The sequence below is a fragment of the Crocodylus siamensis genome, chromosome 2 (genome assembly GCF_052110815.1).
Source record: "Crocodylus siamensis isolate JL-2025a chromosome 2, ASM5211081v1, whole genome shotgun sequence".
Taxonomy (NCBI): Eukaryota; Metazoa; Chordata; order Crocodylia; family Crocodylidae; genus Crocodylus; species Crocodylus siamensis.
In genome coordinates this window covers 236,351,918-236,372,082 of record NC_143396.1, presented here as the reverse complement: position 1 = coordinate 236,372,082, position 20,165 = coordinate 236,351,918, and the positions used below count along the sequence as shown (strand labels likewise).

General features: G+C 40.0%; 1 protein-coding gene across 12 annotated transcripts in view; it reads left to right on the top strand.

Moving 5' to 3' along the window:
• The window catches only part of RYR3 (ryanodine receptor 3), a 541,049-nt gene that overhangs the window by 122,542 nt on the left and 398,342 nt on the right, over positions 1–20,165 (top strand). For all 12 annotated transcript variants that reach the window (XM_090033490.1, XM_090033491.1, XM_090033488.1 and 9 more), the window contains exon 3: positions 11,785–11,892. In XM_090033490.1, the coding sequence (XP_089889616.1) occupies positions 11,785–11,892 (108 nt within the window). The remainder of the gene's footprint in view (positions 1–11,784; positions 11,893–20,165) is intronic.

The following is a 20,165-nucleotide window of genomic DNA, read 5'->3' as shown; positions in this document are numbered from 1 at the left end:
GTATTATATATGAGACTTGGGAGGTGAAATGATCACTTTATTTGGGTGGGTTAGGCTTCAATTTGAGTATTTTGTACAGATCTGGACTCCTTTTATGATGGCTGTAAAGAAAGCACAGGGAAGATCCAGAAGTTAGTGACAAAAGAAGATAAAGGAGTTATAAAGCAAGCAGTACAAGCAAAAGTTTGAGAAAAATAAGTATTCGTAGTTTGAAGAAAAGATGATTAAGGGGACATGTAATAACAGTTACCAAATATATGAAATGTTACCGTTAAAAAAAGGGAGCACAGAGAGCAGGACATGAAGCAATGGATTTAAACTTCAGTGAAGCAGATTTAGATTAAATTTCAGAAAAAGTCCCATATTTTCACATAATGTAACTGATGGAACAGGCTGCCTAAGGAATCTGTAGAAACCCCTTTCTCCATTTGTACGGGACAGGGGAAGGGGATGGAGAGGAGCTAGATGTTTGTTTAATTCAATCTATAATTCAATAACCCCATTCAATTCTATAATCTGTGATTGATCATCTGTATACTTATTCTATGATTCCTGTTAATTTTATATTTTTAGTGGCCAGATATGTTAGTTATTTACTAGATAATTAACATTATTTACTAGATATTTTACACACTTTGTACCAAGCAACTAAATCAACTGGAATTTAATCCTGATAAGGTAGATGGTGATGTCTCCTGGAGTCAAATGTCCACATACATGTGATTAATTTTCCACTCTTGCAACTGATGGCGTAGTCATTGGATCCTTCCTCTTGTTCTTTTTTCACCCCAGAAAATATGCAGCTTGTAACTCAGAGTTTGATATTTATTTTTTATTTAAACATTTTACAAGATTATAATAAATTACACCTTAATATATTTTATATTAAAGTCAGAGTTCGTTTTAAGCAATTAATTTTGAACAGAAAACTTAAGATTTAACTAACAAAATTAAAACAAAAAATCTGCTTTATGTCCTCTACATCTGATTTATTTATGGAAAAAGTTACCATTTTTTATGAATCCTGTTTGATAGTAAAAAATATATTTATTTCATTTAAATATGCTATGTACCAAAGGATTGTTAGATTTCTCTACTCAGTTATGCTTAGTTTCCATAAGCATTTTTGACCATTCAGGGATTGAACATGATACTTAAAACTGTTAAATTATCTGCATTTGAGAAGACTATACATTTTTAAAGAAGAGAGTTCACTAAATTGTTTTCTATTTGAGGACTTGTTAAATACATGGAATGGGCTATATGCCAACTGGGTTATACAGAGGCTTTTCAGGCAAAGACCTTGTAGTAATTAAATAATTGGGAAATAGAGAACTGCAAGCAAATGGACTTTGACCATCCTGCCTGTCTTTTGGGTCAGTTAAAAAACCTTTATGCTATCTAGATTGATTAAGAAAGGCAATGAGCTATATGAATCATACAGCTTCTGTACATCTTGTTATTCTTTTATTATTCTTGTGTGCTTTGGTGAAATATAGCAAAACTCTTTTGATGCCATATAGGTATAAAAGTAGTGTTGATATTATTGTAATGTGATACCTAAGACCATATTTACCTGAATCCAAGATGCCTTTGAATTTAAGACATCTCCCTAATAATTAGATTCTGTACATAGACAATTATAAATTTGTATTAATTTTCCATGTATTGTATTAGCTACAGAACTCTCAGCCCTGGTTAAATATGTTAAGGTACTATTTAGGTTTACTAACATGGTGTTGTGTTTGTTACTTGTGCAAACAGGGATTCAGATCATACATAAGAATGATTACACATTTTAAAAACATGTTAGTACTTTCATGATTAGATAGATAACATTTCCAGAGATAAATACAGCCAACTTAGAAACAGATCCAATGCCTTCTGAAATCTCTGGAGATTTTTCAGTTGACTTTAATATGTCCTAGACTCAATGAGTATTTAAGTTCTTTATTGTAGACTGGCATTATTATGCAGGAAATGCAATCCAATCTAGTGGCTAAAACTGTTTTATAAACTGCATTCCCTTATGTCCAATCATGTTCCTAGCATAAGTTCTAAATGTAATCTTAAAGTTTGTCTTGTTTCTCAACATGCATTAAAACCTGTATTAAAAGCTGATTTGAGCCCAGTGTGGACAAGATCTAGATAATCAAAATGACTGAATCGTTAAGAAGGTTTGTGGATAATCATGGAAGTCATTATAATGAGAGAAAGCACAAAGACTCATCATCTTTTACAATTATGTGATCTATTCCCCCTGGTAGACTTAATTAAATGTGTTAAAATGGTGATGAAATGTCAGAAATTGCTCGGAGCCTTTGCTCTCTCCTCATGTCATACTTTGGAAATGAGATAATATCTACTTACATGCCATTTTTCATGTTCAGTGTCATATTGTGATATTTTGACTTTAAAATCAGTTTCATGGTCATAAATTTTATGAAGCACATTTTTTATGATATAAGCTAGTTTGAGCTAAAATAAGTTAATTTCTGGGTGAGACAGTGAAATTCTATTTACTTTACTATTTTAATAGTCTAGTAAATCAGTCCCAAGGGCACTGTGACTGTTGAGGCAGCTGAGATACTGGAACAACCCTCCTAGGTTCATTGAGTTGCTTTTATAGCCTAGGTGGAGGTGCTGGTTTAGTTGCCAACATCCTGACGATGGACCAGTAGGTTGTACTGGTTTACATAGTACCAAACAGCAGACCAAGAGCAGCCTAGCCTAATAAGCAACTATTTTAATAGAGTACAGTGAAACTATTTAAAAATGGATTCTGTTTTAGAGTATTACCTATGTATATGCATCTTTCTAATATCTATGTGTTTAGATGTAACATGACTGTTTTGCAGGAATATAGTAGAAACATAAGTAAACACAAGAAACAATTTATAATAAACATGTTACTAATAATTCATATTGACTTTGTGTATATGCATAGTATTAGATATAATAAAATTATGGGTCACAATTTTAGAGAACTTTTTAAGCTATACCTACAAAATATATGGGCAGAGATGACATTCTCAGTAATAGGCAGACTTGTGCCTTTGCCTGACATCTATATTTAATGTGTCCAGAAATATGGTTTTATCTGTATGTGTGTGTGGGTGGGTTTATACACGGCTAAATATAATGTCAATTATCCATGTAAAGTTGGTGCATGTATGTCTGTTTATTGTGCTTTGCTAGCTTTTATTTTATGTTTGTGTGATCTTCATACATAGTGGAGAAGCAAGGGTTTTAGTAATATCTTTTATTGAACAAATTCTATAGTTAGAAGAGATGTTGGACAAAGTGCCTTTCAGGTCTATAAAAGAAGTGAGAACAGCCTAAGCCAAAGTACCAGATAAAACAATAGATTGCATATGTAAAAGCAATGGCATTTAAGGGAGTGGAGAATGGCTGTAAACTAAGAATAAACTGGGAGCAGTGGAGATATGTTGACAAATTTAGTATCTATCAAATTTAGGCTATACAGGAAGGACAGGATAGGAAGGAAAGGTGGAGGAGTAGCACTCTACATCAAGGAGGAATATACTTCCTCGTTAATTAGCAAGGGGGTAGAGGGGGGGCACTCTGAGGTGCTCTGGGTTAGAGTAAAAGGCAGTCCAGGGGAGAGAGACTTAACGGTGGGAGTCTACTATAGACCTCCCAACCAGGGAGAAGAGCTCGACCAGGAATTCTTAGGTCAGCTTACAGAGGCAGTGAGGGCTAAGGATGTGGTCATCATGGGGGACCTGAACTTCCCAGACATCTGCTGGGAGGAGCAGTCAGCCAAGTCTGATCGCTCACGTCGGTTCTTAGCCAGAGTGCAGGACCTCCATCTAACACAGGAGGTGCACAGTCCCACCAGGGGAGACGCCTTGTTGGACCTGGTGCTGGCCACAGGTGATGACCTAGTGAGGGGGCTGCGGGTGATGGGCCACCTGGGAGACAGTGATCATCGCTTGCTGGAATTCACCATCCAGCGTAAGGTGGCAAAGGGCTGCAGCAAGGCAACAGCCCTAGACTTTAGGAGGGCTGACTTCAACAAGCTAAGGAGGATCGTTGGGGAAGCGCTGAGGACCCAGAGGGGAAGGGAATCAGATGTCGAAGGTGAGTGGTTGCTCCTTAAGGAGACGATCCTCCATGCCCAAAGGGAGGTAATCCCAACAAGGGTCAAAGGGAGCAGGAGGGCACATAAACCCCCATGGCTCACTAAGAGCATCCGGGAATGTCTCCTTGCTAAAAGGGAGGCATATACCCAATGGAGAGATGGGGTCATCACCAAGAAGGACTATGTTACAGTCGCCCGAGGATGTAGGGGGGCAGTCAGGAGGGCCAAGGCAGAGTTGGAGATAGGACTAGCTTCCCGGATTAAGGACAATAAGAAGTCCTTCAAATACATAGGGGGTAAAAAGAGGGTCCCGGGTAATGTGGGGCCCCTGCAGGACACGATGGGCAACTTAGTCATCACGCCAGATGACAAAGCTAACATATTTAACGATTTCTTTGCCTCTGTCTTCCTAAGTAGGGACCAGTTCAGCCACCTCCCTGCTGGGCCCCCCTCGGGCCCCGGGAGAGACACGCCTGGGCCAGGGGTTAGCGAGGAGTTAGTTAGGGTACTTCAAGTCCGCTGGTCCGGACGATCTTCACCCTAGGGTTCTACAGGAACTGGCCGAGGTCATTGCGGGACCCCTGGCGCGGCTCTATGAGCACTCGTGGTGCTCTGGCGAGGTGCTGGAGGACTGGAAGAGGGCCAATGTGGTCCCTATCTTCAAAAAGGGAAAAAAAGAGGACCCGGGAAATTACAGGCCAGTTGGTCTTACCTCAATCCCGGGTAAGCTCTTTGAAAAAATTATCCTGGCACACATCCAGGAGGGCCTTGCGGGGGAATGCATGCTCAGGGGCAACCAACATGGGTTCATCAGTGGCAGGTCTTGTCAGACCAACCTGGTGGCCTTTTACGATCAGGTCACCAAATCATTAGACGCAGGGGTTGCTGTGGATGTAGTCTTTTTGGACTTCCGGAAGGCTTTCGACACTGTCTCTCACCCTGTCCTCATCAAAAAGCTGGGAGACTGTGGTGTCGATGCCCACACGGTCAAATGGGTCGCCAACTGGTTGGAGGGCCGCACCCAGAGGGTGGTAGTGGATGGGTTCTTCTCGACCTGGAAGGATGTGGGCAGTGGGGTTCCGCAGGGCTCGGTCCTCGGGCCCGCACTGTTCAACATCTTCATCAGTGACTTGGATGATGGGGTAGAAAGCACCCTGTTCAAGTTTGCTGATGACACTAAGATGTGGGGGGATGTGGGTGCACTAGAAGGGTGCAATAGGCTACAAGCTGACCTTGACAGGTTGCAACGGTGGGCGGATGAGAATAGGATGGGGTTTAACACTGATAAGTGCAAGGTGTTGCACATGGGGAGGAAGAACCGGCACCACACTTACAGGTTGGGGAACTCCCCTCTTGCCAGCACGGAGACAGAAAAGGATCTTGGAGTCGTCATTGACTCCACGATGAACATGGGCCGGCAGTGTGGGGAGGCAGTCAAGAAGGCCAACCGTACCCTGTCATGCATCCACAGATGCATCTCGAGCAGGTCCAGGGAGGTGATCCTCCCCCTCTATGCGGCACTGGTCAGGCCGCAGCTGGAGTACTGCGTCCAGTTCTGGGCGCCACACTTCAAGAGGGACGTGGACAATATGGAAAGAGTTCAGAGGAGGGCCACTCGTATGATCAGGGGTCAGCAGGGCAGGCCTTATGAGGAGAGGCTACGGGACCTGAACCTGTTTAGCCTCCACAAGAGAAGGTTAAGGGGGGACCTTGTGGCCTGCTACAAACTGGTCAGGGGGGATCAGCAGGTATTGGGGGAGTCCCTGTTCCCCCGTGCGCTGCCAGGAGTGACCAGGAATAACGGTTACAAGCTGGCGGAGGGTAAGTTTAGATTAGATATTAGGAGGCGCTACTTCACAGTCAGGGCGGCTAGGGCCTGGAACCAGCTTCCAGGGGAAGTGGTGCAGGCTCCTAGCCTGGGGATTTTTAAAAGGAAGTTAGATGAGCACCTTGCCGGGGTCATCTGACCCCGGTGCTCTTTCCTGCTAAGGCAGGGGGTCGGACTAGATGATCTACCTAGGTCCCTTCCGACTCTAGCTACTATGAAACTATGAAACTATTCTTAAGGCAGGGTTGTGTAATGCTTGCTCTCTATAGTTCAAGTTCTCTATAGTCCATCCACAGGTCCAAATAAACACTGTTCCATGGCTTAACAAGGACTCTTTCATCTTGTGAGTTCCAGAGGATAGTAAAATTTTGATTTTGTTTACTACCCATGCACATTTGATAGGGATTCTAGATCCTGACCCAAAAATGTACAGGTTCCATGATACCTATCCCCATGTTCTTTTTACTTATGGCTCTTGACCTTTGTCATCTTGGACCCTTTGGGGATAACACCTAAGAGAGGACCTTTCTCAATGATTCATCCTTGAGGTAGGCCCCAATCTCCAATAAGACGCTATAGAGTACATTAAGTGTAAGTAATAATATCAACCGGTACTTAACGAGAGATGTCAATAGAAGCTTGACTTCATTCCAGCTGCAATTTCTTTTTCATTGCCTGATAAAGATGTGGCTACTGCTACCCTATTCTAATTCTACATGTATAAGGCTTCTCAGGATTTGTTTTGTAGGGTGGCAGATTCTCTGAAAATCCCCAGTGAGATTATACAAGAGAAGCTCTAGAATTTGTTCCATTTGTCAATGCCATGGAAATGGACTATACCAGTCAGCAAGGATCTGATAAAGCCAGCACAAGACTTCTGGCAAATGCCAACATCAGTTCCAGCTAGCTCCTAGATATCTTGTTATGGTTTCAAATATTTCTACATGCACTGAGTTCTGCATCGGTTTTTTGATAGATGCACCCAGATTCAAGGTCACGCTTACAGGGAAAAAAGGCATCTGGACTTGTACTGCTACATCAAGTACCAGCTAAAGCATCATTACCTATGTACAACTAAAGTGGCATAAGGTGGGGGAATTTACATCTAAACTCCATGAGGATGTAGGAATTAGCTTAAGTCAAAACCTCTAGGTAGTAATTAATGCCTCTGCCACAAAATCTGTGGAATCTGCACAAGGAGAATTGTTCATGACTGCAGTTCTTTGGCTATCTCCAGGGATTTGCAAGTTACAATAAAAGATTTCCAATTTCAGGGTGCTGAATTGTCCATCATGAACTGGAAAAACCCCTGCACTCCATGAAAGACTTGCAGGTCACCCTTAGCTTTGTAAGCATTCACACCACCGTTTAGATACCTAGAACACTATGGACAGGCTCCTAAGCCTTTCTATTATTTTCCACAAACAAATGAAACCACAGGGAGTTTTTGAAGCTCCTGTTTCTAAGACCTTCACTTTCTTCCTTCTCAGTGTGTTTGACAAATACCTTGAAACAGCCTGAACAGTGTGGTTGAAGAACACATGGACTCACTTCTGATAGATCTTTGCCCTTTTCTTGCCTATCCTGCCACCAGGGAAACCAGTTATTTTATTTTAATGGAAGCTGGGAAATAAATCAGTGTCATCATCTGGGTCCTGGAAAGCACTGGGACACACTTATATGGTCTCTTTCAGTAAGTAACTAAGCACGTAAGACTTCACTGAACACAAGTCAGGTTGAAATCTGTCTCCTGTTATAGCATGCACCCATCAACATGGCATCACAAATTTTCCAGGAAGCTGTCTCATCACTAAATTGGTTTAAGTACCCCATTCAGATATGCAACAGAGTGCTATTTATACCACTTGTGCCATGAAAACTCTAGTCTCAGATCCTTCCAAGCACGAGTGAGGAATAAACAGATTTGCATCGAACTCAGAGATTTTGGTGTCAAGCAGTTGCACGTGTCTGAGAGCTATAGACATTCTGATCAGCTTGCCTGATACTTCAGTCCATGATCCAATATAAAACCATGTTATGACAGGCAATATCAGAGAAGTGTTTTATATGAACAGATTTGGGAGTATTCATTTATCCACTAAGTATCAAGCAATTTATTTGTGGAATTTCTTCATAGCTAATATACCTTTAGCAGCTCTACGATCTCTGGAATTACAGACCACTAAGCAGGCAGGTTTCACGTGATCATGATTGATCCATCAGGATTTTGTCATCTGAAATATATTGCACAAATGGGATCAACCAGATACTGTTTTATTTGCCCATGAAATAATCACTGTCTGTGTCATATCTTGTTTCATGGAAAGTGTGAACCCGAAATCTCCATCAAAGACACATTTCTTATTCAATGTTTGACTATTTGACAATTCCTGTAATGCTGAGGTTTTAGAGAAAAAGTAGACAAGCCCCTGTCTGGTGCTGCCATTTTTGCAACTAACCTACCCATGTATCAACAGTAGTGCCCAGAACAATGGACATATTATTAATCCAGACTCAATCTCTCTGCATCTCATGGCATGAATACTGGCTGGAAATGCTGAGAGAAGATGTTCTACTGATGTTCCCAGCATCCTAACTCAAGGCAAAAAAAAAAAAATTAATTGGAGTGAAATAATGGACAATTCTTAATTCAGGAGATACCACATTGTCTGGAAACTTAGATCTTACTGATTTTGAGACCATATCTTTGAAGAAACCTGGATTATTCCTTAGTTCACTCAGAGTATAGTGGAAGCAATTTTAACTCATTTTTTCTCTTACACAGGGATGTTTGATATTCTTTTATGCAACAGTAACTAGGTTTCTCAGGGAGCTAAATCTTGTAATTTCTACTTCGTGGGAGCCCACTTCTCCTTGGGTTGTCAGTATGGTTTTAACTAGGTTGATGTGTCCCTGTACCTCTGAGCATCATGCTTTGTTTACATTATTACATTAAAATTAGACCTTATAGTGCTGTTTATATTAGTCTGAAGGGTAGGGAAACTGTTGTTTTTATCATATTTCTATACACAGTCTTCCACAAGGACAAAATTACCATAAGTCCCCATCTCAGTTTCTACCTTACATGATCATTAGCTCATAAGAAAGTGAAAGAGAACCTAGAAAGGTTCTCACAAGTTCATCTAGCTCCCTGTTTAAAGCAGGATCACACTCGTCTAAACAAACAAATGTCTGTCTGTCCTGCTCTTGAAAACTTTCAAGGATGGAAATTCTCTATGTAGCCTGTTTGAATGCTTGACCACAGTCTGAATGCTTGACCACAGTGATAGTCAGATCTTTGACCTATGTCTAAATCAGATGATAGACTCATTTGTTTCACATCCATTTTAGTTAGGTTGATTCTAAAAAACTGCTTTGTGTATATTGATTAATTGCTTGTTGACTAAACTGGAATGCATAAAAAATCATTCAAAGAACAGTTGCTGACAGTACTGAGATATATGTTTGATGACCTACTGTCTCTCTGCTACAGTCTGGATCCTGTATTGATGCATGAATTATAGAATGGTTGTTAGTCCTACTTGTTGTTGTTAAACTGACCTAAAGAATTTCAGTGAAGGATTAAGATCCCCACACTGCCATAGATCAAAGAGATGCAATTAAAAAATCCAATGCTTATTTGCAAGGGACAACAGTGATTATTTACCAAGGTAAACAATCATTTTATGGGACTTAGTGCCATTTACAATCTTGCTGGTTTCAATCAGCTTAGGATCAGCTTAAGGCATTGCTTATCTCAAAAAACTGGTCGGTCTCCCTTTAGTTTGGCCATTCTCTGTTCTTTTATGCTTTGGGAGGTGGCAGGCAGATACTGTCCCATAATGGCCCCAATGGACCCTACTAGGTAAAGTATTTGAGCACATGTATGCTGTCGCGCCCATAATGCTGGTGCACCCTTGACCTGTGAGCCTAGGTTGGCACGACCGGCTTGGCGCGAGGAGGGGGATTTATAACCAGACAGGTGGGTGATAATGGTGAGCAGGAGTCAGAGAATTTAAACACAGCGTATGGTTGTACAAAAGGTTTATTTTACTTACGCTACTGATGTGCTGCAGCGTAGGCAGAGGAGTTGATTTATTCAGTTACAGCATGCAGATATCATGTTACCCAGCATTTACAGGGTGGGTAAGAGAGTTGCTTGTTACAGATTCCGGGCGATTCACATAAACCGTTGCAGTCTGCAGATTACCGAGAACTCATGATAAGAAAGATTACAACAGAGATAAAGAGATATATGGGCCGGCAAGACGGAAATACACCAGAAAGATACGTAGGCGGAGAGATAATATTTGTGCACAATCTGTTCTTCTTGAGTGTATACATAGTTCTCTGCTTTGGGCGGAAGTTCTTTCAAAGTTATATTTGCCAAAGGTGACCAATTACTATACGCTAGGCATGAATAATTAATGAGTTGGCACTTGTGCTTTCTTTGTTTGCTCAGGTTTCAGAAAAAAGGGGGGTTATTTTTACTTGGGTGGTACTGGTCCTGTTTGGTCACAGGATGGCACACATAGTATATTATTTAATTTTACAACTTCACTAAAGTAGTTTCATTTTTATCGGGTCACCACGGGTACCGATATTTTTTTTTGACGTCACGCTACCAAGCTGCAATTTGTTCAAGGTTAGTGTCTTTCTCTTGTGTGGGAACTCAAGTGATTTGAAATGAGGCACAGACAGGGATGTGTATATGCAGCACTGTTAATACAGAGGGATAAATTACAATTACAGAGTTTGTTGTGTTAGCTTCTGACCTTTTGCCATCTGACCTTTTGCCATCGGCATCTGAAATCAAAGACTTTGATCTTTGGCATATGCCAACAGCTAAAAACACACAAACGTTTTCAGGTACCAAACCCTTCTTTTCTGTTCCATAACTAACGGACTTAAGATAATCTGCTCTTTCTTTTAGAGAACATAGAGATCATGATTACGTAAATACAGACATTTTGATATTCTAATCGGTGTTTTGTTTATGAGGTGAAATACATTAGAATAAGACTTTTTAAAGCCCTTGATCTCCTGTGGCACCAACAGGACTAGAATGTCAAGTAAAATTGTAGATCTTGTCTAGTTTTCTAGTGATGCAAGAAAATAAAAATGTTTCTGACATAATTCAGGGATGTGAAACTCACCTTGTGCCCCAGGCCTCTATGCAGTGGTGGCAGTAGCTCCAGTTCCAAGCCAGGGCATGCAGTGACAGCTCCCCCTCACCATGGAGCCAGAGCTGTCACCTCCATGTGCCCTGTGCCACAGCATATCCAGGTCCAGCTCCAGCAGAGGGCACATGGCAGGAGTTGGCAACCAGAGAAGTAAGGCCAGGACAGTGGCAATAGGCAAGGTGGTGGGAGGGTGACTGGGGTTGTATCAGCCCTTGCTTGCCCTCCTGCTGCTGATTGCCGTGTCTACCAGGGCCTAAGGGGCGTGGATTCTGTGGCAGGCCCCGCCTGATCAAGCCATGCTGGTCTCCCAGTAGGCCAAATGGCATGACTCCATAGGCCACATCTGGCCCGCAGGCCATATATTTGGCACCCTGGTTAAATATGATTAAATATTTTAGGAAAAAAAGCTCACTACCCTTAAAGGATGGTAGGAGACCATCTTGCTTTTTGATTCCAAAAACCTCTTGTTTTAACAGTACCAGAGTGATCTGAAAAAAAGAAATGATTGAAAAACATTGTTGTCATACAAGAATTGATGTGAACATGAAAAACAAACTTGTTTTCACTTTAAAATGAATGGTCATTATGTGGGCATATGCCTGTGCTGAACATTTTGTTTAATTAGCCTTCCATATCCTTCTTATCCTTTGTCTATTTTGTTTCTACAGTATGTTCCTCCAGACCTTTGCATCTGTAATTTTGTACTGGAACAGTCCCTCTCTGTCAGAGCGCTTCAAGAAATGTTGGCTAACACAGGAGATAATGCCAGTGAAGGGGTAAGTAAATTATTCTGACAGTCAGAAATATCAGGCTTTCACATATGGACTGTTTTTTTTAATGTTTTTGCCCTGATCTGAGGCATTTCAAAATGGAGGGACCATCAGAATAAGGAGTAGCAGATCCTTTAATCTTCCTTTTATTCATTGGTAGTATTGCTTTCTCATCCTTATGAACTGGATAGTTTCATTGCATTGAGCAGCAGGTGTATGGAACCTATGTTTAGAGGGTGAATGAAAAGACGAGCATCTTTTTTAAAGAAAAATTTCTACTGATCTGGCTATGGAAAGATGGACAAGAGTATTCATAGGTTTAGTCTAGTTGCTAGTCATAAGTTTGCATGCATCTGCATGGTAGCATTCTTATGAAATCAGCAATTACAAACCAAAAGGGTAAAATCTTTCTATTCATCAACCTCTAAGCACTCAAGGGCACTGCATTGAAGTGAAAGCTTACTTTGAAAAGTTTTGAAACAATATTTTTTAAATTTTAAATGAACTAGAGTGAAGTTAACTCTTAGGAATTACATTCCATTTGTCATCTAAATAAGGTGATATTTTATTTAGATACATTCTTTACTTCCATCATTTATATAAGGTTCTTCCTGTAGATAAATATCTAAGGGATTGTTTCTTAGAGAGCTTACTTGTAGATACCTAATTGGTGGTTTGGGGGCAGGAGTTCTTAAGTGAAGATGGTTTGTAATGTCTATAGTAATGTGTTGACATCTCTAAATATATTACAACACAAACATTCTTTAAAATAACATTAATAGTATGATGTGGAAAAGTAACTGCTGCAAGTCTTTTCTTGCATCATTGGTGTAATGTCAGATCACCACTGCCATCACAGGACCACAAAAATAAGTAAAAGAAGAATTTTCATATTGAAGTGTCATCAGATTCAACAAGTAAACATAATTTAGAAATATATTATTTATTATTGACAAAGCTATTTGAATTTAAAAACTGTGGTTTATTCTTTCACAGCCTATCTCTTTCTCCTTTTATGCTCCAGCAGTGAGTTAATAGTACTGAATCATTTATTTGGCACTAGATAATGATAAGTTACGTAGAGATTGGCCTGAACTCAAACCTAGATAGAGATTCCTTTCAATTTGGCTGATTGATACAGTGATCGGATCAAAATTACTTTGAGAAAATTCAAATATATTTTCAAGTAATAAACACATAAACTTTGTTTAGTGTGTTAACAATGCCAAATGACTCAATTGCATGCCATATTACACTGAGGAAGCAGCTTGTGTTCCCTTGAAAAGCAGATATGTGGCTTCATTCCCTAGTGTTCATAATTCATGCTTGTGCATTTAGGAATTTAAAACAAAAAACCCTGGTAACCTTTAGTTATGTTTATCTGACATGAACTATTGGAAACCTAGTAACACAGCTTCTTACCTCATTAAGGGAGAGATTCAACATCTTATAGTATAAAATTAACTGAATAGTGTACAGTGTACGCATGTTATGACCAATTCTGTATTATTGCTCAGTGGCCGGCCTGGTGGGGGAAGACAAAACTCTCATCTAAGTCAAAACCTTATGTACCGCATTCAAATACAGCTTAGTGTGCCTTCAGTCAACCACAGGTGAATGGACTTCTATCAGATATCTGCTGTGGTCATCTCTAGTCCTTTGAGGCTGGATCTATAGGCTCCTCTGGTCTGGGCTCTTAAGTCAACTCATATCAGACAAAGTTGCTGATCCCTGTGATGGGATGCTTAAATAAGGATCACAATATAGTCTAATACTGTAGTTTGCCTAGAAGCTCAGAGTGAAGCTAATCCTCCCATCAGAGTTTTTCCCATCTTGGTCAATCAATTACTACAGGTTTTGGACAGAAGTAAAAATTGAAATGTTTTAAATGCCTTTGAAATGCTTCAGAGGTTCAGCTGTACACATGTACTTGCCTTTGAAACATTCCACAAGTGGCTTAAGTGGCCCAAAACACTACCTCTGAAATGAGCCCTCATCCCTTCCCTCCACCCTAGTGCCAGACCCCTGGGGACCACTCCTCTCCAGTACTGTCCGCTCTGGTGCAAGTCATCCTTCAGTACCTGGAGCAACCCCTGGCTGGAGTATTCCAACAGGGTGGTACAACAGAGGCTGTGCACATGTCCTCTGGCTGAAGTGTTACCCTTCTCAAATGTTTCAAAAGTTACTTCTCTCCACATCTATACACCGCAGCTGTTTACATGTTTTATCCCAGATAAGTTCATTAATTTTAGTTCTGTAATAAATGTTAACACTTATACCTTGTGGGACCACACGGTGCTAAATGGCAAGGAAATTTAATTATGCAAATCAACCTGCCCACTTCAGGATGGTCCTTCAGTTTTTCTTTTTTTTAGTTATGCTAGCGGCGGTCAGAGAACTCCTCTTCTCTTTGAGCCTACTAGTACTCAGATTTATACTGAGAGTTATGATTTCACTGCCAAATCAGGCAGAAGGAACAGTAAAGCTATGAGGGATAAAACTAATGTCAGAAGCATAAATGGTCTTAATATTATCAAAAGAAACAAACAAAAGGTAGCACCCTCCCTGTAAAAATGCTGATTTATTTTAAAATTTGCTTCATAATTAAAGTTCTCCTTTGACTTTTTGTCGTCTTCCCTAAACTTGAAATTCTTTGCATGTGCTTTATTTTCTTCTTTTTCTGCATAGTTCTGTAAAATAGAAGAGGTTCATACAGGGGGAGTAAGAATTGAACATTACTTAAAAAAACAGTTTATTTTCCTTCCCAAAGGAGGTATTAGAGTCTGTTTTAAGCAACTGAGGTTTGGATTTTTTGTGTTATTTACTCAGAAATCAGTACTTAAACATTTTTAATGTATGCATTATTTATTCTAAGCTTAGGAATTTCTACAGATTAAGCTCAGAAATTTGTCTGTTGAATTATAAATTGCATTCATATAGATGTGCACCAAGTCATCATTCAGATATTGGTTCAGCACTGATATAAAGAAAATTGACTGTATTGGAAATCATCTTTTTTTTGCCTGATGTGGCCGATAAATGCTTCATGCGTGTGCACAGCCACAGTGCAGCACATAGGCAGCAAGGAGCACAACCCAGCAGCTTGGAAAGCTGCATCCAGCTGGTACGTTTGTTGTGGCGGAAGGGCAGGGGGAAGTGAAGGGAAATGGAGGGGGCAGATCAAGGCCCCATGGTGAGCCAGGGCTGAGGCAGGCGTTGCCCAGCCAGGGTAGGGCAAGTGTTGCCCAGCTGGGGTAGGCAGGGCATGGGACAGAGCTGCAGCTCATCCAGAGGGTATGGGGGGGTGGCTCCTGTATGTACCTGGAGAGGACATGGGGGGCAAATGCCTCTGGATTTGTGTGGACTGGGGCAGGCTGCTGCAGGGTGGGGCCAGAGCTGTGCCTCCCCCACCCCGTAGTCCCCTCCCAGCACCACCCCTAGCACACCCCAGCCCAGCCCCCATTGGGAAGAGTCTGGTGCAGTCCCAGCCCACACCGGCAGCCTGCCCTGCCCCGCGTAGATCTGGGGGCACATGCCCTCCCATGCATTCTTGAGGTGTGCACGGTGACAGAAGCTGCCCCTCCACCCCTCCCCTCCCAGACAAACCATGGCTCTGTCCCCCACACTGCCCTGGCTGGGCAACACATGCCCTAGCTCTTGCCTCAGCCCTAGCCCCAGCCCCACTCCCTCCCTCACTGCAGGTGCCTCAATCTGCTCCCCCCATGCCCCTTTCCTTTCCCCTCCCCTTCCACCATGACAGATTTACTAGCTGAATAGTGCTCTTCAAGCTGCTGGGCTGTGTGTCAGAAATCAGGTTGGTATCAGCCAATATGCCTCCTTAAAAACTGGCTAGCAGTATTGGCCCCCCAAAATCTCTACCCGTGCACGCCAACATTCATACTATGATTTATTCACTTTTCTGCACCAGCTTACTGTTTTAAAACAGATTCAGATATTATCCATTTGTAAGGTGTGCATCAGAGTACTACTTAAGCATTTTATTATAATACAGTAATTCTTAGTTCTTCCAAGAAAATGAAAGCATATTTTAGCTATGACTGGTTAAATTGTGATTGGTTACTGAAGTTTTCCTAACTATATTCAAGAGACTGCGTTCTCTTTACAAGGAAAGATAAATGTTTCCCAGCACTATGTGAATGTTTATTATGTAAGCACAACCATTACAGGCTGTTCCGTAAGGGACTGTTGAACCCAGTGGGAATCTTCTCACTGCTTTCAGTGGGAGCTGGAACAAGCCTCACATGCATTCTTAGATAATTGTATTAGGTTTCATATTTATTATTACAGGACTTAAAAAACAAACAAACAGCACCAAAGACAACTTTGAAAATTTAACAGTAGAATTTATTCAAAAGTATAAACAACCACTCCAAAATGCAAAGTGATTTTTTTAAAAATTAACCGTATATACTTCATTTTAAATAAGATTTTCATTTTTTTTGAAATTGTGTAGGGAACAGACTACATTAAAACCATTTAAAATATTTTTTGATAGGGAGGGTCAAACGTATTTCTTTAATAAAGTTGTGTTTCTGACCAACATTTGTAGAATTTTTCAGCCAGATCTACGTTAATTTATATCCAAAACAGCTAGTCAAATTTCTATATCCTTCCAAAAAATATTAATATTAACACAGGCATGTGTTTTCTTTGCTTTTGTTTGTTTCTTTTTTTTAATTATTCAGCTCTGCAAATGCTCTGAGGGTGAAGGAGGGAATTTCAGTTTGAGCCAGCCTCCCACTGATGTCAATAGAATTACAGTGTGATGTTTAAAGTGCTCTGAAGTTCAAATCCTCCATGATTTTCCATGCATAGTACTGAGTAGTCAAAGGACCAGAAGTATTTATCAACATGAATAGCAGGTTTACAGAATTTTAATTGGAGGAAAAAAAGCCACTGTGGCATCTAAAACTGGTAATTTTTCTTTGCAGTCCTCCAATTTAAATGGAATATCAATTTTTTAGGCCTTCAAATTCATTTTCCTTGAAAGTTATTTCTCTTTGTAGATATGATGGTCTTGTATGTTTTATAGTTTTCCAGTTTTTAAATATAATCCATCTTGTTTAATCAGATTATTTTCAAATCAAAATATAATTAAAGAAACTCAGTATACATTCTCTATGCACTTAGTTCTGCTATCCTTTGTGTGTGGACCTTGTGTTAATTCTACAGGCACATGCATATATAGAAGGATTGTAGAATTATCAATATGTATATATTTCACATATGCATAGTAACATATTTCAAATATGGATCATGTGTTTATATTGGTGTATGTACCTAGTTATATGTAGGTATACATACATGCAGGGATAAAGAATAACTACATGATGATGTAGTAGCAAGTGGTATGATTTATCAAACTGTCTATAAGATGTGTTACATGTAAAAGTGAGGATATGAATGAGTTGCAAATTATTCTAAAGGAATGCCAAGAAAAAAATAATGCCATAATAAACCATCATGTATTTATACATGAGCCTAATATTTGATAAAAGTACTTTCTAGAAGCATTTCAGAGATTTTATATATATATATATAGGCACTATCTTGGTCTTCTCTCTGCCTGGAAAAACTGAGTTCCTTTAGCATCACAATTGCAAGCATACAGTCACCTGGCAGATGTTACATTTATGGCATAATTAATATGTTAATTGAGCCATAAATTGAAAAATGTCAAACAAGTGATTTATGACATAATAAAATGGCAAACCAGCCAAAAAGATGTTCTGCATTTAGTATGCAATATCTTTATCTAAATGTGCCCAGTTTGTATTGCACAGTAATTTGGTATGTTAAAGCCCAGTGCTGCAGCCCTACATTGAGCTGCAGCACTCAGTTTCACAGGTACTGAGGGTATGGGGGTTGATGATCTCCACTCACTCAGAAGGTTTAAACCCATGCATAAGGCTTCCCCTGTCTGGCATTTCATGTTGATAGAGTGCTCTCACCCAGTGCCTGACAAATCCACAAGCAAAGCAGTCTGTGCAGGTTTAAACTTACCAAGTGTGGAAAGTTGATTGGACTTCCCCTGCCCAGCACCTGCATGCCATGCAGCCCACACTAGACAGCTCAGCCATGCATGTTTAAACCTGAGCAGGGGGAGGCCATAAGCTTCCTGCACCCAGAACCTGTGAGTTCTTGCCCTGCATGCAAGTTTAAAGCTGCCAAGTGGGGGAGCTTATTAGCTTCCCTTGCCTAGCGCTTGTCAACCCCCATGCTGCATAGCCCATTAAATTAAAATCTGCCAGTGGCCATGGTACTTGGTCTGAAAAAAATTAAGTAATTTTTGGGACATATTTACTGCAAATATGGTTGCTGTGATATATGTGTATCTGTGCGGTGTTGGTTGACTCAGCCTTTCATTTCCTTACGTCTGCGGGTTTGTATCCAAACGATTGTATGTATGGCATCCTTATCTCTTATGCAGAACAGTATAGTGCAGTCTATGCATGTGTGTTTTTAGCTGCAAATAAGGGAAATTTTAAAAAAAGTTTTTGATCAGCACTTCAAGTTTGATATTTAAAAGCATTTTTTTGAGATTAAACCAAATCTGGGGCTATTGAGTAATATTTTATACTGTCGCTGTTTTATACCATTTATGAATCCAGTCAAACTGATGATAGTCTTGATAAGAAAGAGTGTTTGTGTTATAATGAGAAAGCAAGGAAGAACCTTTTCATTTTGTTCGACCTAATAAAATAGAAACAGAAAAGCATGTCTCCTAATTTTTATTCCATTGTCTTTTTCATGATAAATCAAGTGTAGCTAACTTACATCCTGACCGCTTTTCTTGACTGAATTCATCCTCATAAATATAATTATGGAAAACCACTGTGATGCCATGCCAGTAATTTACAGATTCTTGCAGGTCATTTTGTGCTATGGCATGTTGCTTACTAACCATTTTGCTGATAGTAACAGTGCTGTACTGGAAAAGAATAAATGTTAAACATGGAATTACTGTTTATTTCAAAGATAAAAATTCCTGCTGGTGGTAATTCTGTCCTTTAAATATTCATAGTCTTTGTTTATCTAAAATTGTTCTAGCTTGTACTGTCTTTAAAAATCAAGTGAACAGCAACTATTACAAAGATATTTTGAACACATCCCAAACAAAGTTGTGTATATAACTAAGTTTACATTTACCATTTTGTTTTTGACTTTGCTAGCCTAGTGACCTCTCCGAATGGGTATGTTCTTCTTTCTTCATTTGATACAAATTTACTTTGCATGAAATTGACTTCAGTTGTGCTTGTAGTAAATTAGAACTTTCACTTGTAAGTGAAAGTTTGGAAGAGTTTTATTCTTTGTGGCTTTTGTTTTATGGTTTTGGATGGGGTTTTACACCTCCAGGTGGTTATCAGTCATTTAAAATATTCTGCATAGACAAATTCTGTTTCCTACAGTAAACATTTTTCCAAATTTTAAATAGAAAAGGTGCTGAACCTGGGAAATTTCTAAAGCTGTTTGAAATAGGTGACCTCATGGTACAGTTCACTATTTCCTCATATATAAATCCTTTTAAACCTACTGCAAACCAGGATATATATACAGAGCTGAGTTATCCCAATCTAGTCTGGCACAGGTAGAGCATCACCACTGCAATACGTACTCATCCCAGATCCATGTAAATGAGTCCACAGTGGTACTATATTTGCTTGTAGGGAACTGGCCAGGATTCTAGGTGATGCATTAAGCTGGGCCACTAATGAATTCATTTATAGTATCTCTCTCTGTCATGGAGCTGCTCTGTAAAAATGACAAGAGAACAATACTTCATGTAAATGACTTCCATGCATGCCTATTCAGACAGTTATAAAGGCAGAAATGAAAAGCAAGTTGGAAAACTTAATGAGAATGGTATTAAGGATTTTAGTCTGCCCACCATGAAGTGACCCATAGTACATCATTTCTGTTCAAATTCTGTGCAGTCATGGCAAAACTGAAAGTGAAGCAGACAAATGTGAGTTAAATTGATGAGCTAGTCCAGGTGACATACAATGTAGAAGTAGGGAGGAGGTTGATAAGAAAGTCTAGCCAAAGTGGAATTGTGATACAGAAGAAGAAGACTGAAAGCACCCAGACATTACCTTTTTTTTCCTACAGAAAAGTAGAGACTGTTAACCCAGACTGAAATAAACCCAAACTCCAAGGTCAAGTTTGTACTCAGAGAGAAATCTACAATTTTAGTCTGAAAGCATTCTCAAGCTGAGCTTAGTTTCTCTGTAGACAGAATAGGTATTGGACCAACCTTT